General features: G+C 38.0%; 1 protein-coding gene across 2 annotated transcripts in view; it reads left to right on the top strand.

Moving 5' to 3' along the window:
• tenm1 (teneurin transmembrane protein 1) overlaps window positions 1-23,141 on the top strand; it is a 232,428-nt gene that overhangs the window by 122,118 nt on the left and 87,169 nt on the right. For both annotated transcript variants that reach the window (XM_077531385.1, XM_077531386.1), the window contains exons 11-18: window positions 734-934; window positions 4,050-4,235; window positions 4,329-4,358; window positions 4,455-4,601; window positions 9,413-9,647; window positions 10,849-10,968; window positions 11,061-11,322; window positions 13,389-13,674. In XM_077531385.1, the coding sequence (XP_077387511.1) occupies window positions 734-934; window positions 4,050-4,235; window positions 4,329-4,358; window positions 4,455-4,601; window positions 9,413-9,647; window positions 10,849-10,968; window positions 11,061-11,322; window positions 13,389-13,674 (1,467 nt within the window). The remainder of the gene's footprint in view (window positions 1-733; window positions 935-4,049; window positions 4,236-4,328; window positions 4,359-4,454; window positions 4,602-9,412; window positions 9,648-10,848; window positions 10,969-11,060; window positions 11,323-13,388; window positions 13,675-23,141) is intronic.

Here is a 23,141-nt window from a genome sequence, read left to right on the forward strand (position 1 = left end):
GAGAGCTAAGTTTCATCGGTTTTCACAAATCTAATTAAATTGTAAGTAATTGAGCTTTTTTTCAAGATGGCCCTGGTTGATCTCCTTTCTCTGCTGCCACCTGCTGGCCGTTTGTGTAATAACTACCATTTCTGCAAACGTACTTTGCAGTTGAGAGGCTGCATCAAAGCCTTCTGTATGCTCTAGCATGGGAAAAAAACAAAACAAAACAAAAAAACGCATAAATATGTCTTTGGGACACTTAAAAAAACAAAAAAAAACAAAAAAAAACAAACATATTTTCACGTTATTGGGAGCAAATGAGTTAATCGTAACCTCTCAGCACAATGTTCCAACGCATCCCCCGGTACTGTAACGCATCGCCCGCGGAGAGTGAATCACGCGTTTGCCCTTGGAACGACAGAGCCGAGCTGAGCGGCGCCGAGGCGTTTGCGCTGAGCTTTGGCTCGGCCCGCTCGGAGCCGTAATTACACACACTAACACTGACCGCCCGCACATGCAGATTTCAACCAGGGCCATTTCACCCCTTATCAAAGCCCGGCTTTTAAGTGTCCTATGAAATGTAATGTTGTGGAACAGATACAGGGATTGTAGCTGGGGCGGTTAACTCCTGGATGGGATGCAAAGAACACTGCTTTCATACTCACTGAACTGATGATTATAATTAGACAGGCACGCTCGGACACTTAACGACTCCCCCCCCAAAAAAACTTTGTCCTCTCTTTGTCTGCAGTGGACTGCGTAGACCCCCAGTGTGGCGGACATGGCGTGTGCGTCCGCGGGGAGTGTGTGTGCTCTCCGGGCTGGGCGGGAGTGAGCTGTGATGACCCGTTGCCAGCCTGTCAGGAGCAGTGCTCGGGACATGGCACCTACCTCCCCGAGTCCGACACCTGCGCTTGCCAGCCCAACTGGACAGGACCCGACTGCTACATCGGTAAAAAAAAAAAAAAACGTCAATTCCATTTTCAGGCAGCACAGAAACACGCGATTGCGCAAGCGTTGGTCAAGTGGCATGGGTGGTCTTTCCAGATACAATTTCGAGCCAGAGTCAGAATTTGCAGCCATTTTATGATACGTTGAGATGAAAAGTACAGTGCAAAACACAGTGCTGTTTCATTTGGAGCTATTTATGATATGCCATATGACAAATAATTGTAATTTTTTTTTTTTCCCACCAATAATGTGACGTATAATGTACTATGGCAGGGGTGTCCAAACGTTTTCATTTGAGGGCCACATACAGAAAATCAGAAGGACGCAAGGGCCACATAATGTTATGAAGAGAAATTGTGTTTAGTCCTAAAAATTGTACAAATAATTTTTTATTTGTGCTTTTGCATATTTAGAAAAATGCTACAGTATATAAACCAATTTATTTGTAATATGGCAGTAGGGTTAAAAAAAAAAAAAAGTGGGTGTGGCTTGTCAGGTTACTGTGATCCAGCAAATGGGATTAATTCAATCTTTTTTTTTTTTCTGTAACAGACATGGTGATTGATTGACAAGAAACTCATTGCCCCGTTTCAAAATGATTATTATCTTTGTAAATGTAAATGATTCGATGCTGCTCGATTGGATCATGTGGTCACTTTTTATGACAGAGGCGGTGCAACCCGCGACCACTTTACAGTGGCTAGCGCGCTAAATGTGCAAGCACACAAACAAATTTCTTTCAGCCACTTAAGATGATGGAAGAACATGGATGGAAAGAGACGGCGGAAAAAAAAAAAAAAACAACAAAAGAAGCTATTTTTCAATCAAGGGTGCACCAAGAATGCAAATTGGAGCGAAGCACAACTTGGCATTTAATCTTGCCAAATAAATACTTTCATGATTTATTTATTTTTTTTCCCCACAATAAAGTTTGAGAATTCCTTCAAAGTGGAATGCCTTCAATGTTCTGCTTAACATCCATCTGGAAATAAAAGACAAACACAATCGCGGTGTATTGAAATTATAACGTGTGGCGCACACCTCATCTTTGTCCTCTCCTCGTTACAGTGTCCTTTGACAGATGGCAAAATGTCCGTTTTAAGGCTTTCCACCACATAAAGTTAATGCCGGTCTTGGCCAAGATGATTTACGGGCAATTGGCATTAGCACTTGCCCCGAAGAGAGCGGACGCCTTATTACTGTGATATAGCGTATGCTGTCATCATGACGGACCATGGCTGAAAATCAGAATATCTATCTATGATACGAGCGAGAATCCACTCTCTGTGATGTCGTTATGAAAAAGAACCCAACAAATTCTACATTCGTGCCCAAGCATAGCTAAATGTAACTCTAATGGAGAGCTGAAAACTCTCCACCTTTAATTCACTTTTCCCACCCTCTCCGTGCAGCGTATATTTAAATTGAAATAACTTCTCAGTGCGGCTAGGTAAGTAGTCTTTGTGAGCCTCTAGCACTTACTCTCACAGATGACGTTTTTTTTTTCCCCCCCTCTGTAGAGTGTGGAAACGTAAAATAGAAAATAGGCAAGCAAGAAGAGGTAAGGAATAAAAATGATTGTTGGGAAATTGGATACAGGAAATCCAACAGAGGAGAGGAAGAAAAAGGTTTTAACATGTCCGCCAAAGAGCTTAATTTCAGGCCCCTGGCTTTTTCAAAATGCAGAGCAAATACAAGTCATTTGTTTGTTATGGCTCTATTCGCTCTTCTAGTCGTTCTTAACCTTGTTGGAGGTACTGAACCCCGCCAGTTTCCTATGCGCATTCATCGAACCCTTCTTTATTGAAAAATAAAATAGGATTTTTTTATTTATTTTTTTTTCAAATTCAATCCATAGGTATAAGGTTTTATGGTGAACAAAATGAACGGGGAGAGTAGCCTTTACATTAGATCCTTAAGTTTTGTAAGATAGCTAGTTGTGCTAGAGTAGATTCACTCAATTCGACATTTCAAATCACGCAGTTGGGACGCTGACTCCCGCCACTCAACTCAACTATTTTTTAGAGCACTTTACAACAACCACTCCTGTTTTCTTAACTCAATCACTCCCAGCAGCCATTTTGACTAAAGCAACCCCCTTCGCTCCCGGCTGTTTTACTGGATTTTGACTGCTTTTGCAGGGCACACACAATATTGTGTTATATTGCTATAAAAACATGGAACCTACCAAAAGAAAGATTAGAGTCTCTTCTTTCATCAGGAAAAAAAAAAGTATGTTTCTATCTGTTTCCGTTTGGCAGCAATTAGCATTAGAAGAGAGCTAAGTTTCATCAGTTTTCACAAATCTTCTTATAATTGTGGGGAAACAGCTTGTTTTTATCATGGCCCCGGTTGATCTCCTTTGCTCTGCTGCCACCTGCCGGCCGTTTGTGTAATAACTACCATTTCTGCAACTGTTCTTTGCAGTTGAGAGGCTGCATCAAAGCCTTCTAAATGCTCTAGCATTAAAAATAATAGAAAAAACATATAAATACGTCTTTGGGACACTACATACATTTAAAATAGAACATATTTATAGGTTGTTGGGAGCAAATGAGTAAAGATGCAACCCAGGGGCAACAGATACAATGAAAACAGCAAAGGGCCCTGAATTGAACCCTGTGGAACACCATGCGTTCTGTTATACATTTTTTAATTTAATTTCTATTGCAAATATGCAGTACGTCCGACCATTTTCTTTTTTTTGCTTGACATAGTTAGTATGATGGGATTCTTTGTTGTAAGTTGGTCCATATTTCTTTCTTTTTTTTTAAAATTCTCTTATACGTTAATACGGATACAGTGTGATGCAAAGGTGTGCTTAGAACAATTTTATAGGCAAATGATACTATTTATAGTCGCGTGGGGGTGGGAGGGCGAGATGTTTTCTTCTTACTAGGAGGGGGCATGACAGAAAATAATTGAGAAGCACTGCATTAAGTGAAGCTTCTGCCTCGTTTTCCCTCCATATTCAATGCAACTCTCACTTTTTCTTTCAATTCTTAATTTGCTCCATCTGCTTGGCCCGTTCTTTTCTCCTCTCACACTAACACGCTTGTCTCACCCCCCCCCCCCCCCCCCCCCCCCTACCAACCCCCCACCCACCTCGCTGGCAGAGCTGTGCCCGGTGCCGTGTGGCAGTCACGGTGTTTGCTCGGAGGGCCAGTGCCAGTGCGAGGAGGGTTGGCTCGGCGCGTCGTGCGACCAGCGAGCGTGCCATCCTCGCTGCGAAGAACACGGCCAGTGCCACGATGGGACTTGCGTCTGCCAACCCGGCTGGGAGGGAGAACACTGCAACATTGGTGAGCGCGCGTGGGAGAGTTTAATTATTCCTTGTGATATTTGGATGGCAAAAAAAAAAAAAAAGGTGTCATTGTCACATCTTTCCTCCGCAGTTGCTCATGATTTGGACGTCGTTGTGAAAGGTAGTTTTGAATTATTATTATTTTTTATATTCATGACATGCATTCCAAATTCTGAACACATTCCAATGACTGCGTGTGCGCGCGTGTCATCTTCAGATGGCTGCCCAGGGTTGTGCAGCGGGCACGGCCGCTGTACCCTGGAGCAGAGTGGCTGGCGCTGCGTCTGCCAGGCGGGATGGAGTGGGCCCGGATGCAGTGTTGTCATGGAAACTGACTGCAGTGATGGAACAGACAACGACGGAGGTGACATTCTATCACCATCTATCATTTTCCATCTCTATTCTGTCTTTTGTTACCTCTTTTTATTTCTTTCCTCCTTTGCACTCCTTTCCTTTGATTCAATAGCCAAAAAGAATCCGCTTCATTGTCAGTTCCTTCACTTCCTCTCTCCGTTGTTCCCAGTCCTGCTGGGAGGCCTGTGGAGTCCTATTGGTCATTGCTTAAGTGTTTGTGTGTGGGTGTGCATTTACATTTTTCGTCTTCTCACAGCTAAATATCTGATATGCATAACACCTGCTGGGATAAAATATATAAATACATTTAAAAACACTTATATCCTCTCTGCAACCAGCCCAGATAGCTATAGATAAAAAACAACAAAAACAACAACAACAAAAACACTTACACATTTTATTTTTTATCGACGTTATAAAGATACGTATAAAGAAATTTCACACAAGTCACTTAAAATATACCAATGAAAGTGGTTTGTAATGAATTTATTGGATGGCTTTAGAATAATTTTGATGGTCATGTTTTTAAAAAAAAGTCAACTAAGAATACACTGCATCCACTGATAGCGCTAAAAACTGCGTCTTCATTTGCACCCGCAGTTTTCTCCCTCCTAAAGGATATTGCTCGACTTATATACTGTATCAGCGCAAACACACCCACAAAGTTTGACAGCTGAGTGCAGTTTGCACCTGATTTAACACACAAGGCGATGCTGGAAGAAAACCACGGCAGACGCAAGAAAGATGACATTATCCGAATGTGACCTTGGATCAAGAACTTTAACTCATTCACTCCCAGCCGTTTTCACAGAATCAGTCCCGTTCGCTCCCGGCTGTTTTACTGGATTTTGACTGATTTTGCAAGGCCCACAGAATATTGTGTTCTATAGCTAGCATGGAACCTATCAAAAGAAAGATTAAAGTCTCTTCTTTCATCATGGAAAAAAAGTATGTTTCTATCTGTTTCTGTTTTGCAGCAATTGGCATTAGAAGAGAGCTAAGTTTCATCAGTTTTCGCAAATCTATTTAAAATTGTAAGTAATTGAGCTTTTTTTCTACATGGCCCTGGTTGATCTCCTTTGCTCTGTTGCCACCTGCTGGCCGTTTGTGTAATAACTACCATTTCTGCAACCGTTCTTTGCAGTTGAGAGGCTGCATCAAAGCCTTCTGTATGCTCGAGCATTAAAAAAAACAAAAAAAAACGTATAAATACGTCTTTGGGACACTTAGAACATTAAAAAAAACATTTATACGTTATTGGGAGTAAATGAGTTAATGTAAAATACAACAATATTGGTGCGATCATTTTGATATTTTCAGAGATTGATGTGGGTGTACGTAGAGATCAGCATAATGGAGTTTTAATGCATCACGTGCAAATGATGAATACAATAAAAATAGTGAATTTGGCCCTCCGTGTTTATGTTTCTTGACTTCGATGCCATGAACTACAGTAGTAAATTACAGCAGCACAGTTTCATATTATGGATGTTAAATACCACTTTTTTTCATATATATATATATATATATATATATATATATATATATATATATATATATATATATATATATATATTAGGGGTGTGAATTGCCTAGTACCTGACGATTCGATTCGTATCACGATTCACAGGTCACGATTCGATTCGATACCGATTAATCCCGATACGAATGGTCACGATTCGATACCGATTAATCCCGATACGAATTTATAAGTCGATTGTTGCGATTTTTTTTCATTCATATTTAGAAAATACTAATCAGTAAGCTTGTAGAGTGTAAGATTTATATGAAAATGTATTATTTATTTATCTGAAATTTCAGTCTTATAGAGGTTGTAATCTGTTTCATGTTTGAACAGCATTAAAATAAAAATATTAAGGCTTAATGTGCCGTTCATATAACATTCTTCCATGCTCAAGGTGTGAATCCTTAAAAAAAAAAAAAAAAAAAAAAATCGATTCTGCCGATTATTGAATCGATTCGAGAATCGCGCGATGTAGTATCGCGATATATCGCCGAATCGATTTTTTTTAACACCCCTAATATATATATATATATATATATATATATATATATATATATATATATATATATATATATATATATATATGCAATGTCTGTCAACTTGCTAGCAATTAAAGAACTTTGTGTCTCATGTAATCTAATTTCTTTACTCTCTCCAAATGGACAAGGTCCTTTTGACATTGCAGGCAAACAGTAAAAAACATTAACAAGGTGCTGCCTTGCAAGAAAGCCATTAAAAATGAAAGGAACTCGTGCAATATACCGTATGTGGGTATCACACTGTGTCACGGAGCTCATTCAGGCTACCAGTCTTTCACTCGAGCCACTTCACTCGCTGGCTTTTCAAATAGCACATAATATCGCAGCTCTTGCTGCTAATGCTTACATGTCTGTCTTTCGAAGCAATTATTTTGCGTCTGAAGTTATACAGGAACAGAAAAATGCAAGTAATCAGTGATTAAAGACGAACTCTTCAATTACTCTGCCTGGATTGGCCAGAAGTGAGGACAGGGGAGAAAACAAATATTGCATACAGAGCGCAGCCAACACACATACTCAAACATTTACCCTGCCATATGCATTGCACTATAATCTATACTTTGCTCCTTTGTGTTTTTCAATTGCCAACTCTGCATAGTAATTACAAACATTGTCCTTTTAATGGCAACGATGTAGCAAATTCAATTAATTGTGTTCTTTCAAGGCGGAGCGTTGAATGGTATGGAAATGAATTATTGTACTCGGCCACCTCTGCAGGAGGAGGTTATAATAGAATATTGTTGGCCTTTAGCTCTCTGCTCTGTGGTCAGATGCATTTAAATGTCAGCGCCGCTTCCTGCCTTTTGAGAAACACGCCTGAAATAGGAAGCACAAATGCCAGCCTGGCTCCTGTTACCTGCTGCCTTTGGCTTCTATCAGCAGCCTCATTGTTTACACTGGACTTTTATGGCTCGCATTCAAATAATTGTGCCGACAAATGCCTGATTTATAGCAATATAAAAGGGGCCTGATGAAAGAATCTAATTTGATTTATCTTTGTGATAATGGTGATGCACGTCCATTGTCTCAGATTACATCTCCTTTGTTGAGCTCCTCATTGGCTGGAGGTGCAGGAGTTTTTTTTTTTTGTTTTTTGGCAGAGGTTTCATGGCATCCTCTTTCCTGCTAATATCGTCAACTATACAGTAAATGCCTCTTGAAAGCTGAATGCAAACGTGTTCTCATAGCTTTAACCAGCTTGAACCTCTATTGAGAAAACACCAAAATAATACAGTGGTACCTCTACTTACGAAATTTATTGATTCTGGAAGAAAGTTAGAAAGTAGAACATTTTGTAAGTAGAGACGCATTTTCCATGTAAATGCCCTAATCCGTTCCAAGCCTCCCAAAAATTCAGACGTAAATGTTTTATAAAGCATAAAAATGCATCAAAACATGTAAGAAATACATGTTACAATTAGATGATTGCACAATAAATGAGAGTTGTGCGTAATGTAAAAAACAAAGAATAGAGTAAAGAATAAAAATGATGCTCATTTACCTTTTTAAGCTGCTGTCCTCATCCTTTTTTGCCCTCTTTTGTTCATGTTCTCTCTCAGAAGTGTTTTTTTTTTTTTTTGCCTGGTGTTTTGTAAAAAACTGTTCCAAGGATGTTTGCTTTTTTTTGTTGCTTTTTTTTTTTTTTTATTTTTTTTTTCCAATCCTTCGGAAATGTCCAAGGCAAACATCATCTTAGTGAGCAAACGCCCGACTGGTGAACACTTTTTCTGGGCGATTCTTTTAAACAAATTTCCGAAACTTCATGGAAACTTCCGGTATGGCGAGGCATCTTTCCCCCCCCCCAAAAAATCCCCATCTCGTCGCAATTAAAAACTTACTGTGCCTTCATCAATCACCAATTGTTTGAATTTTTGCGCAAATTCGTCGGCCGTTAGCTCATACATTTACGAAAAACTATCGGAACACCTCATGGGCCGCGGGATGAATGATGAGGACGCTGTATAGACACCGATCTAGTATCTAGGTTCATAGATACCTATGGTAGGTAATAGCCATAGCTGAAAGTATGTTGTGTTCGGTAATGTATTTTTACCTTTCGTATCTGGAAATGTATTTTCGTAACAAGAGGTAATATTTTCTCGTCGAGGCGTTTCGTAATTCGAAAATTTTGTACGAAGAGATGTTCGTCCGTAGAGGTACCACTGTATAGTCATACAATATACAAATGTAAGTGCTGGTCTTAAAAATTCTTGTTAAACAGTAGGGGTGTGAATTGCCTAGTACCTGACGATTCGATTCGTATCACGATTCACAGGTCACGATTCGATTCGATACCGATTAATCCCGATACGAATGGTCACGATTCGATACCGATTAATCCCGATACGAATTGATAAGTCGATTGTTGCGATTTTTTTTCATTCATATTTAGAAAATACTAATCAGTAAGCTTGTAGAGTGTAAGATTTATATGAAAATGTATTATTTATTTATCTGAAATTTCAGTCTTATAGAGGTTGTAATCTGTTTCATGTTTGAACAGCATTAAAATAAAAATATTAAGGCTTAATGTGCCGTTCATATAACATTCTTCCATGCTCAAGGTGTGAATCCTAAAAAAAAAAAAAAAAAAAAAAAAAAAAAAAAAAAAATCGATTCTGCCGATTATTGAATCGATTCGAGAATCGCGCGATGTAGTATCGCGATATATCGCCGAATCGATTTTTTTTAACACCCCTATTAAACAGTATTTTTTTTTTTAATGTGATCTCTTGACCTTGTCTCCGTCTATATCAGATGGTCTGATCGACTGCGTGGATCCGGACTGTTGCGAGCAGCTAAGCTGCGGCTCCGACCCCCTGTGCCGCGGCTCGGCCGACCCCATGGCCCTGTTGCAACGGAGCCCGTTGGCCCCAACTGCACCCCCCTCGCCCATGAATACGCACACTCACAGTTTCTACCACCGCATACACTTTCTCCTTGGCAAGGCAGCCACGCACACTCTCCCTGGAGACGTGCCCTTTGATACCAGGTATGTGCTTGTTTACTCTTTTGAGAGTCGGGGGGTCACCATGTGCATGCAAAGTCCTTCCCTTATTCGTTTGGGATGACTGTGTCCTTGGATTATCCATTGTTAAAATACAAGCACAGAAGATAATTAAGTGAATATCTCAGTATACTGGTCTTAAATTGTCATCGGTTGATTTCATGTATGTGATGAGGTCTGGCCAGTACAGATTTTTTAAAGAGGCATTATTACCAGTGAATGTCTGGTTAGCATGTCCGCCTCCCAGCTCTGAAGACGTGAGATTGAGTCTGGAGCCTCCATTAAAGAAAGACAAAACATCGGTAGTAGGGGTGTGAATTGCCTAGTACCTGACGATTCGATTCGTATCACGATTCACAGGTCACGATTCGATTCGATACCGATTAATCCCGATACGAATTTATAAGTCGATTGTTGCGATTTTTTTTCATTCAAATTTAGAAAATACTAATCAGTAAGCTTGTAGAGTGTAAGATTTATATGAAAATGTATTATTTATTTATCTGAAATTTCAGTCTCATAGAGGTTGTAATCTGTTTCATGTTTGAACAGCATTAAAATAAAATATTAAGGCTTAATGTTCCGTTCATATAACATTCTTCCATGCTCAAGGTGTGAATCCTAACCCGAAGTCAGACGTTTTGTTGAGTATTTTTCCATTAAAAATGGAAGTTTAAAAATCGATTCACACACACACACACAAAAAAAAAAGAAAAAAAGAAAAGGCAATGATGATAAGACGTTGAATCGGTAAGACTACCGAATGAACAATTCTGAGCTCTTTAAAAAAAAAAATCGTTTTTTTTTTTTTATTGAATCGATTCGAGAATCGCGTGATGTAGTATCGCGATATATCGCCGAATCGATTTTTTTTAACACCCCTAATCGGTAGTAATGACACTGAAAATATCAGAGGGTTTCTAAAATGGGCTGTTCGTTACCCCAGGACAGGGTGGGGGCGCAATTTGCGGCATACATTCCAAATATTCAATATTTTGAATATTTTGAATAACAATGACGAGTTTTTGTCAAACTTACTGAGAATTGCGCAATTTGTTTTGCTAAAGCACAAGGTCATTTGGCAAGCACATCGCAAACAATCATTGTCATTGCAAAGCTATCAACGTATCCTCTTTTGTGTCCTTGTATGATTTTCTCCAACCGCTTTCTGTCTTGGTCACGGCAGTCGTGTTGCTGTGATTCGAGGCAATGTCGCATTGCAAGATGGCTCTTCTTTGGTCGGCGTCAACATCACCTTCCCTCAGCACCCCGAGTATGGATACACCATCAGCCGACAGGATGGAAGGTGCAAACATGGACACACACACGCAAAAGACGTGTTTCCTTTTCCTCTACTAATCTTTTTTTTTTTTTTTATTCACTTTTCCGACACTTTAGTTATGACCTGGTGACTTTGGGTGCGATGTCAGTGACTCTTATGTTCCACCGCCCGCCTTTCCTGCCACAAACACGGACCGTCTGGACCCCAAACAACAATTTCCTGGTTCTGGATCAGGTCGTCATGTCCAGGGAAGAAGTGCAGCCTCCAAAATGTGACATAAGGACTGTTTTGAGTCCTTATCCTCTGGTCCTGCCGTACCCACTACCTAGATATACAGGGGCATGTGCAGAGAAGGGTCCTGCTGTACCAGAGCTTCAGGTAGGCCTACTTAACTCATTAGCTCCCAAAAACGTATAAATGCGTCATATTTTAAATGTTTTAAGTGTCCCAAAGACGTATTTATACGTTTTTTGGTGTGTGTGTTTTTTGTTGTTGTTTTTTTTTTTATGCCAGAGCATAGAGAAGGCTTTGATGCAGTCTCTCTACTGCAGAAAATGGTTGAGTGGCAGCAGAGTATCAACCAGGCCATGTTAAAACAGGCTGATTTCCCCACAGTTCTAAGCAGAATTGTGAATAATGATGAAACTTAGCTATGTTCTATTGCTAATTGCTGCACAGCGGAAACAGATAGGAATATACTTTTTTTTTTTAAAGAAGAGACTCTAATCTCTCTTTTGGTTGGTTCCATATTTTTATAGCAATAGAACATAATATTTTGCAAAATCGGTCAAAATCCAGGAAAACATAAAAATGGTTGGGAGTGAATGAGTTAAGGACTGTTGGTGTGTCACTTGTGCATTAATAATAAAGTTAGCCGGGTCAAGGTTATGATGAAGCAACAATCAGCAACTAGACAAAGTGCAATTTTGGCAGAAATTGTGTGGAAATGCTCAACACTGAATGCTAATAGCCGAATGCTTACATTTGAATGCATGCGGAATGCTTATGAAGTACATTGAAAGATAAATTATGTGAAAATTACAATTTATGAATTGTAGTGTGGATGATAAATAATAAAAAAAGAAAAGTTGAACTGCATTCACTCACTCGCTTCAAGCGGGAATTGAACCCAGAACCTTTCACATGCCATTTATGTGCTTTAACCTCCGCACTATTGTGAATATGCAAGTATCTTTGACATTGTATGTAATTGTATTGACTAATAGAGTGTAATACAAAGCTGAAAATATGGATTCATATCGAAAAAAAAACTTGTCAAATGATATTTATAAAATGGGTGTTAAATTATTGGACAATGACTATTTCAGAAATTGAATTTTAAAAAATGTGGTTCCAATTGGGGATCTAACCTTCCACACGCCAGGAATTTGCTTTATTTTAACCACTTTACTACTGTGGATATGGAAGTGTCTGTGACATTGTATTTGTTTTAGTAATTAAGTGTCATACACCTGAAAAGATGGATTAGTATAGTAGAAAACATAATGCCAAATGGCATTTAATAAAATGGATGTGCAATTATTGGACAATGACTATATCAGAAATTGAAGTTTGAAAAAAAAAAAAAAAAAAAAACTATTCCAACTAGGGGTGTTAAAAAAAAATCGATTCGGCGATATATCGCGATACTACATCGCGTGATTCTCGAATCGATTCAATAATCGGCAAAATCGCTTTTTTTTTTTTTTCTTCTTTTTTTTTTAGGATTCACACCTTAAGCAAGAATGTTATATGAACGGAACATTAAGCCTTAATATTTTATTTCAATGCTGTTCAAACATGAAACAAATTACAACCTCTATAAGACTGAAATTTCAGATAAATAAATAATACATTTTCCTATAAATCTTACACTCTACAAGCTTACTGATTAGTATTTTCTAAATTTGAATGAAAAAAAATCTCAACAATCGACTTATAAATTCGTATCGGGATTAATCGGTATCGAATCGAATTGTGACCTGTGAATCGTGATACGAATCGAATCGTCAGGTACTAGGCAATTCACACCCCTAATTCCAACCTAGATTTGAATTCACGCCTCGGCATGCTGTTCGACATTCTCACAATAAATGAGCTTGGAGTTTCTTTGCAGGTCAATTCATCAATCAAAACCTTTAACGAGAAAGTGAAAATTGGAACTTAGGTCTGGTGGCTAAGCACAATTCACATTAAATAAAATTTAAAAAAACCCATAGATAAGCATATCTAATCTGTTTCAACTGAAACCTTAAAACATGTCATTTAAGAAACAATGATAGAATCCCAGCTGAGATTTTGCAGCAATGAGGAATCTCAACAGAAGCTGATTGGCGATGCCCTTTCAATTCACACAAATTTGCATACAACACAGTGATCAAACCTATTTTTCACGAAAAAAATAAAATAAAATAAAAGTGTATTTTGTGTCTGTTTGTCTGCAGGCAGTGCAGGAAGAAGTTGCCATCCCAGGAGCCTTCATGAAGCTGAACTATTTGAGCACGCGAGCTGCAGGTTATCTCTCCTTGCTGCGCATCCTCCTCACACCTCCATCCGCGTCCTCGCCCATCTCCCCTCTGGGCGGTCTGTCCAAAGTGCATGTTCGAGCTTCAGTCCAGGGAAGGTTGTACCAACGCTGGTACCCTGCTGGGCCTGGTCTGGTGCACAGGCTGGTCTGGAACAAAACTGATGTTTATGGCCAGGAGGTGTGGGGCCTCACTCATGCAACAGGTAGGTTGAGAAATATAACTTTCATTTTTACTTTCATTATTGTATTTAGCCTTTTTTTTTTTTTTCAAACAGCCAAATCTGCAATGTTTTTGCAGTTTTTTTTTAATTTTTTTTTATTTTACCAAGTGCACTGAGTGGGTGTATTTTGTGGGTCTATACTGCAGCTTGCTGGGAAAAAAAAAAAAAAAAAAAAAAAAAAAAAAACTGAAAGCAACATTGACCCCACCAAAAAAATAAATAAAAAATTAGACACCAAACTCATTAATTTGCTACAAACTGTGTGTTAGACATCACAGTTGCTCCGAACTCAAGTAACCAATCACGGCTCACCTGCTCATTTTTTTTTTTTTTTCTGGGTTTGGTCAAGTGACGTTCGCAAACTGAGCCATGATTGGTCGTTACCAAAGCATATGTGATGTCATTTTCAGTCGACAGCAATACCTTTTAAAGGTATTAATTGTGCATGAAATTATCAAATTAATTATAGTCAAAATATTAACTTCTTCTATCTCAAAATGGGTAAATGAGGAGTCAAGTATCTTTTTTTTTTTTTTTTTTTTTTTTTTTGGCCATGACATTCATTGAAAAGAGAATTTTGTGCTTGATGGCAGCACAAGTTTGTATTATCTTTGTTTCTATAGATAGTAATGTTGAGGCACTTGTTTTTTGTGCCTAAGTGGGCAACATTTTTGCAACATCCCCATGTTGGTCAGTGGGAATGTTGGTGATGGTACGGTTGCATGGATGGATGCCTGGAGGAGATGAGGATGAGGATGAGGATGAGGATGAGGAGCATCATCAAAATGGGGCCAGGAGGAGATGTGTCAAGGAGTCGGCATTTTAAAAGTGAAGCGAATCTAATTGGGACTGGAGAATCGAAGCGTTCTTTCTGTATGTGGGTATATTACTCACCAACCAACGCTACAGTTGCTTGTTTATTTTCCAACTTACTGTAGCTTGCAGCGGGCGTAATTGACGTTGCGCATGCTGTGATCATCACATCTCTTATCCACTGGTGAAAGGAGACTTTGAAAATCTACTTTTTCTTCTGTAACTGCTTCAAACAATGAAGGAATGGAGAGAATGTTATTATTGTTAAAGTGCTATGTCTTGTTATGATTTCTAAATGATTTAAGCACATTTGTGAACTCTAAATCAGATATTTTTACAGTTTGTCCAGTTAGAGAGATAAGGTTGTGCAGCAGGTAAGCGTGATTAACTCATTCACTCGCCGCCATTTTCACAGAAGCAATCCCGTTCGCTCCCGGCTGTTTTACTGGATTTTGACTGATTTTGCAAGGCCTACAGAATATTGTGCATCAAAGCCTTCTGTATGCTCTAGCATTAAAAAAAAACAAAAAAAAAAAAAAAAAAAACGTATAAATCCGTCTTTGGGACACTTAGAACATTTAAAAAAAAAAAAACGTATTTATATGTTATTGGGAGTAAATGAGTTAAAGGTAGTGGTGGAAATGTGTTAACTGGTCCCAATAGTGTGCAGGATAGATGGAAGGAATACTTTGAATAGTTGATGAATTAGGGAAACGAGAGAGAAGGAATCTTTACCTAAGGAGCTGATCATATAAATCAGGTGTGTTGGAGAAGAGAAAAACGTAAAACCGGCCTATCCCTAGGTTAGAAGGACTCTAAAGTGGATACAAAAATGGAAAAGCATTTGATCCGGATGATATTCCTTTGAGGGAAGCTTCTCAACTAAACTCAACTATAGGAAAGGTGGCTGTGTAATTTTTGACCGGCGTGTTCAATAGATTTCTAAAGAGTGAAAAGTTGCCTGAGGAATGGCGGTAAAGTGTGCTGGCCCCGATTTTGAAGAACGGAGGTGATGTGCAGAATTCACAGTAGATGATTCACAAATTAAAATTATGGGAAAGAGTAGGCGGAGTCTAGACTCAAGACAGAAGTGAGTATTTGTGTTTTTGTTTTTTTTTGTTTTTTTTATTTGTATTGTGATAGACCATGATGGTCGCAGTTGCCATTTTGATCCGCAGTGAAAGCAGGGACACTTTGTGTATTCATACCAGAAAAGTCCTTTAGTCCGCTTGTTTGGTCCGGACCACAAGCAGCTTTTTGCAAGTGGATCGATTATATTGCGTAATCACGTCGACCTGCGCTTCCATTGGGAAAAAAATGACGAGGTCTGAATTAACGCAGAACAAAATCTGGAAATAGAGGAAAATTCTGACGTGCTGCATTACTGCTCTTCATATTTGTGACGTTATTAGACGCAAGATATTTGCCAGCGTCAATGGAAACTCATTCAATGGAGGTTCCGCGACGATGTTTCGAATTTTACTCAACTCAACTCAACTCAAGTTTATTTATATTGCGCTTTCAAACAGCCTGAACTGTCACAAAGAGCTTTACAGAAAGACAAAAAAAAACAACCATAACATAAAACATTAACACCAATACAATACAGCTAAACTTTCCTGTCGAGCAACTCAAGGTCAGGTTTCTAGTGACTCCTGTTTTTTTTTTTTTTTTTTTTTTTGTAGCTTAATTATATTACCATAGACTGAGTGATTCAATTAAGTGTGTTTCATTTTGTCATTTGGAGTAAGCCACTTATGTTCAATGACTCAAGATTTTTAATTACTGTAACTGTGGCAACTTAAAAAAAAAAAAATATATATATATATAAAAAATAGCTTAATAAACCATGCGTGAGTTTATGGCAGCGGTGTCGAGAAGCCTGATTAGAAGACGTCAGGTGAATGACCATCGTGTCTCTAACGCTCTACTCAATAAGACCACTGCTGAGCTGCTTGGGAACTTGAACTAGGGAGATTATTAAATTGATAGCTAATAGTTACTTGTAATATTTATTAAGACTTTCATAAACAGGAAAAAAAAAATACAAAAAAGAAAAAGAATACATACTGCATGTAATCCGAGGTCTGTCAGTGGAGAAGTACTGTGAAACGGAACAATGGAAAGACAAGAAACATACTGCGGAGTATATTTGGTAGTTAAAATAGCATCTGCAGCGGCAGGTAGGAAACACTTAGGGGCAGTTTGGGCAGTCCTGGTTCCATGGAGAAGATGTGTGCATTCACTCAAGTTACTTGTGTTGCACCTGTCACATTTTCTTCATTTTCGTTGGGATAACTTCTTTATTAAGTGAAAGTGCAGTCATGCAGGTTATTATCTCTGGCAGTAGGTCATGACAATAATAGATATTTTATAATAATAATAATAATAATGCTAATGATAATAATAATAATAATAATAATAACAACAACGATAACAATAGTAACAATAACAATAATAACAATAACAAAAATAACAACAACAATAACAACAACAATAACAACAATAATAACAATAGCAACAATAACAAGAACAACAACAACAATAATAATAACAATAACAACAACAACCATTACAATGAGTCAAAGGGCACTCCAAATAATCTATAATGCTTTTTTTGCTTTTGCCTTATTTGACTTACTGTGTTGAAATTTGGGGAAACACTTATAAAAGTCGATTGCAGCCGTTGATGGTATTACAGAAAAGAGCAGTAAGAATTATCCATAGTGCTCCTTATAATGCACATACACATAAATTGTTCATTGAAGCTAAACTATTGAAATTATATGATCTAATAAACTATAGAACTATTCAAATAATGTATAAGGCGGCTAGACACTGTCTCCCTTATAATTTGCAAACATGCTTTCAGGAGAAGGAATCGAAATATGATTTGAGAGAGAAACTTGTGTTTGTTCAGAGATGTGTTTGAACTACACTAAAGTCATTTTCGATCTCCTGTATGGGTGTAAAATTATGGAATTCATTAGATTGTGGACTAACTGGAATACAGACACTATCTGGATTTAAGAAAAAATATAAAGAATTGGTGTTAATTAGTTATAATGAAGAAAATGTTGAACCTGTCTTTTGTTTTATTTTTGTGTGTGAGAGCAATAACTCTTGTGTTAAAAACAAGGAGGGAGCTGCAACACAGAAATGTAAACACGTCTGACATTTAATCTTGACTCATTTGGAAACAGCATCTGTGCTGAGTGCTGAGAAAAGGACACTCTGCTCCAAAAACTTTCGACAAACCGGTATGGATCTAATTAGCTGGTCTCTAAGTGCGTTTGACATAATCTTTTCTACGATGAGACCTGGACCTACTCAGCGTTCATGTCCAAGTGGAACTTACACGTCTGGATATGCTAAGTGGAGACCATTGTGTCTGACAAATCTGGATTTGGAGGATGTGGAAGATTTGTACCTGCTGGCTGTGCTGGTGGTTATGCTGATGCTGCTTGGGATTGGATTCCACTGGCTGTTTCGTACGCTACGAAAAATGTCTGATCGCCAGAAGAATGCAGAGGAAATGGCTGCGGCCACCTTGAGAGCCATCACTGGCGTGCAAGCCGGCCCAACTAAGGCCTGTGATGACACTTCTCTGGTGAAAAACGACCTTGCAGCACTCAACCTCGCCATGAACGGAATGAGGAGAGACGTGGCCACAAGGTTGCTCGAACTGGAGAAAAAAAGTCGCGATGAATCGAAATCGTGATGAAGACGGATCTGAGTGACGTGGTTTTCACTATGCCCAGTTATCTAAAGCTGCTGGACCGTGATAATCCACATGGTACTAATCAACAAGTGATCAACAATCGATTTGAACGAATCTTCTGTCATGAACTACATGCGATCAAATCACTGGCGAAGATGTAATCAACTGGATAATCAACTTCATGGACTTGATGAACTGTGTGAAATTTTATCATCTCTGCTGATCCTTAACTATTACTCTTGATTTTATGCGTCCTAGTTTAGTATGGGGGCGGGAATTTATAAGCTTTATGCTTCTTCCTGCCAGCCCTTTTTCTTTTCGGTTATCATATGTTAAAATTGTATGTTGAAATGTTTGTTTGTCACAATGCTGTCCGAAAGGAAAAATGAACAAATAAATTAAAAAAACAATAACAACAACAATAATAATAACAATAACAACAATAATAACAATAACAACAATAATAACAATAACAACAATAATAATAACAACAATAATAACAACGACAATAACAATAATAACAACAACAGCAATAACAATAATAACAACAACAGCAATAACAATAATAATAATAACAATAATAATAATAATAATAATAACATTAATAATAACAATAATAATAACAATAACGACAACAACAACAACAATGATAACAACAATAACAATAATAACAACAACAGCAATAACAATAATAACAATAATAATAATAACAATAATAATAATAATAATAATAATAACATTAATAATAACAATAATAATAACAATAACGACAACAACAACAACAATGATAACAACAATAACAATAATAACTAACAACAACAACAATAATAATAATAATAATGATGATGATGATGATGATTATTATTATTAGCATACAATGGAAAATTAGTGTTCTGCTGAAATTTTGCAGTGGTGGTTAAACGTTTGCTGTTGCAGTTCTTGGTAGCCAACCTCTCAATGAAATCTATTAAGCGCCATTACAATTGAAATGACATCATCAAAGACAACTGTCAGTATTCGGTATTCGTATTGACACAATATTTAATACAGCTTTGCAATGTGTCGGAATGGCAGGACGCATCATCGATCCATCGCCACCAATATGGTTCTGACTTCACAAAAAGTCAGAACATCAACAACAGTAAAATAATCATTTACACTCACTCAAATGAAGTCTCGTGAGATTTCTAAAGTCACGACAGTCTCTGAAGTTTGGTAAAACTTTGTTCAATTTTCTGATTTCGAAAAGCTGGGGCCATTTTCTTCCTCCTCCCAACACAAACTCACAGACATCTCGACTATTTTTAAACAACATAACTCAACTTGGAAATAACTCTGGCTTATAGCAACTGGCTGCAGGCATTGCGCAAATCAAAATCTCAAGATGCATTTTGGGACATATACTGTAATTTAGTCTGTGGGCACTGTAAGCCGTGAAGGGCGAGAAGTCCCTTCTGTTTTCCAGCTTGAACAGGCCACATAAAATAACATGGAGGGCTCTTGACATATGTTCTATAAAGGCTATTTTTGTTTTAATATATATAAGCTCACTTTGTTTTATGACATTAAACTCTCAGATATACGTCTCACCTTATACTACTTTGAAACTTTGCACAGACAAATCAAAAGGGTTTCTTTTGTATTTATTCTTTTGCACTCATCTCCTTTCTTATCTGTCACTTTTTATTCTGTCAGATTTTTTTCTTTTTTTCTATTTACTTCCTTTTTCTAAACAGATCTCTCTCTCTCATCTTTGCCCTTTCCTGCTCCCCTCCCTCCCGTGTTGTTTTTCTTCCTCGGTGTGGTCTTCTCCTCCATACTTGTTATTTTCTCCATTCATTCTCATCTCCCCTGGTTGTCTTCCTCGTCTCACGCTGTCCTCTCGTTCTTTCGTCTCAACACTTGTTCTCGCCCTTAACGTTCCCTCTCTAGACATTCTGGTGCTTTGCTGGCACAGCGACCCGCACAAACACGGATCGGATCGGATGTCCGCACGCGCGCACACACAGAACCAAAGTGTCTTGTAAGAAAGGGAGATCATGCTCTGTTTGCTGGGGTGAACACATGCCTGAGGCTTCAACACAGGGGAATGAAAGCTTTCACCTTTGTGCTATAGTGCATGTGAATATTGTTTGTAAGGGGGGTGTGCATTTGTGTGCGTACCCCACCTGTAATGTATCAGCAGTGATTTTGGGTTGTGGAAACGCACTTTCCTTTTGTGCACTTTGCTCGGCTTTGCTCTTCTTACTTAGAGTTGCCTTAATGTTGCCGGATTGAGGTTTGTGGGATTCCGGAGACATCAGCAGATTCAGATAGCTGCTTGCTGCCCTCTAAATGTGATTTGCCTGACCGAAAAGTCCTTAACTCATTTAACTCTTTTTTTTTTTTTTTTAAATGTTTTAAGTGTCCCAAAGACGTTTATACGTTTTTTTTGTTTTTTTGTTTTTTGTTGTTTGCCTCTCAACTGCAAAGAACAGGTGCAGAAATGGTAGTTATTGCTCATTGTCCGAAGCATTAAACACCAAAAAAAAAAAGTTGAAACCAAATTTGTCATTTGTATTGGGGTGTGTAGACTTTTTATATCAACTGTATTTGTAAATGAGAGAGATACACAACTAATATTAAATCGTTTGCTCCCAATGACGTATAAATCCGTTTTTTTAATGTTCTAAGTGTCCCAAAGACGTAAATATAAGTTTTTTGTTTGTTTGTTTGGTTTTTATGCTAGAGCATACAGAAGGCTTTGATGCAGCCTCTCAACTGCAAAGAACGGTTGCAGAAATGGTAGTTATTACACAAACGGCCAGCAGGTGGCAGCAGAGCAAAGGAGCTCAACCAGGGCCATCTAGAAAAAAAAAAAAAAGCTCCATTACTTACAATTTTATATAGATTTGTGAAAACTGATGAAACTTAGCTCTCTTCTAATGCTAATTGCTGCAAAACGGAAACAGATAGAAGCATACTTTTTTTTTTTTCCTGATGAAAGAAGAGACTTTAATCTTTTTTTGGTAGGTTCCATGCTTTTATAGCAATTGAACACAATATTCTGTGGGCCTTGCAAAATCAGTCAAAATCTAGTAAAACAGCCGGGATTGTTTCTGTGAAAATGGCTGGGAGTGAATGAGTTTTGTTTTTTTGCAGCTCTTTTATCAACATAATTTAGTTGTATTACATAGAGATTGTTAATGTGCTTCATTTTAGACAATAAAACTTGAAAAGAACGAAGAGGTATTACATTTTCTTTTGGTTGCAGTATTTGGCAATATAGTGGCAATATTCATCGCCGGCTTCTAGGTTCTGAATATAATTGTTTTAGCCACATCTGTATTGATTGGAGTCACTGTTTTTTTTTTTTTTCCTTTCCTGCCTTTTGGAATGTTCTCACTCTTTGGGGTGAATGTTTGTCTTGGTGCATCATCCGAATGCCCCACTTATGTATTCCACTGTCTCTACCGATATTTCTGCTGACTGAGCTTCTCAATCCCCTTGAGTTACATGCATTTGGGTCTACAATGAACAAAGTTAGCTCGATCAGTGCCTACAGTGTTTTGACAGTGACAGGTCCTCCTCTGCCACATTTGTGTCAGAGATGTCAAGTTGTCTTTTTATCCCCACTTCACAAATGTCTTCGTTGGGAGTATATATTTTTTAATTCCTCTGCATGAACTGCACTCATCGCCTCCTGATTTAAATATGAAGTGCTGTTTTGTTCCTTGTATTTGCATAATAATACTTAAAGGGGGGGATGGTTACAGTGACTATTGTTAGCATTAAACATTAAACAGTGAAAGTGTAGAACAGGGGTGTCCAAACTTTTTCCTCTGAGGGCCACATACAGAAAAATAGAAAGCTGCAAGGGCCACTTTGATTTTTTTTTAAGTTATTTATTAACACATTCATTGCCAGACCAGAAAAAAAAATGCATCGTTTGACGTCTTTTTCTGTCAATGGCAGTGAATGAGTTAAACATGGTAAAAATCAATGAAACAATTATAAATGGTTGATTTAATGTACAGTTACTTATTGAAAACTGCTAACAGTCACAAGGCAAATAGTGACCCCTGTGTGCCACTATAATAGAGCAGCAGCTGAATCCCAATTTGACATTCTGAACCACAACAAGAACAATCAGTAGTAAACTGACCACACTTAACAACCATTAATTTAATGTGATGTTTTCACAAATTGGACCTTGACACTAAGCAACAAGTGGATGAAACTATTTTTATTTCTGAAACTGAATTATTAGCTGCAAATTTGTGTTTTTGCGTAGCTAGAAATGTTTAATCCACCCTCTTTTTTTTTTTTAAACAGCATTGAAAAAATATTTTTAGTATTTGCCACGGGCCGCCAAAAAATGTATGGAGGGCCGCAAATGGCCCCCGGGCCGTAGTTTGGACACCCCCTGGTGTAGAATATTATTATACATGCACACATTCTGAACTGGGTGTGATGAAAATTTTATACTTGATTTTTCTTCCTGATTGTATTCAAGCATGCAAAAACAATACACACGTTTAGCCTGCACATATTCATTCATCAAAAATCTGAGACACTTTCCCCCATTGCACCTGGATAATAAACCCTTGTAAATAAAAAGTTACTTTTATATCTGCTGAAAAAAAAGTATGTCATTTGTTTTTTTTATTTAGCTTTGTTTTGAAAGCCAGGATTTTTGTAGCAATATGGTTGCATTTTTTTTTTTTTGTCATCTGATTCAAAGTCTAATTTGCTGTCAAGCTGCAGTGGGAAGCTGCACAGTGTATCAATACAACAAAGGGGCCAGACACCAAATTCTAGAGCGCTTTGAACAAGAATGAGTCCTTTTGATTACACTGCTACATCATACTGATCTCTGCAGACAGACTTACTGATGAGGTTTTTGCTGTACAGGCCTTTCATCTGCTTCAGCCCA

This window comes from Festucalex cinctus, chromosome 9, assembly GCF_051991245.1.
Source record: "Festucalex cinctus isolate MCC-2025b chromosome 9, RoL_Fcin_1.0, whole genome shotgun sequence".
Lineage (NCBI taxonomy): Eukaryota > Metazoa > Chordata > Actinopteri > Syngnathiformes > Syngnathidae > Festucalex > Festucalex cinctus.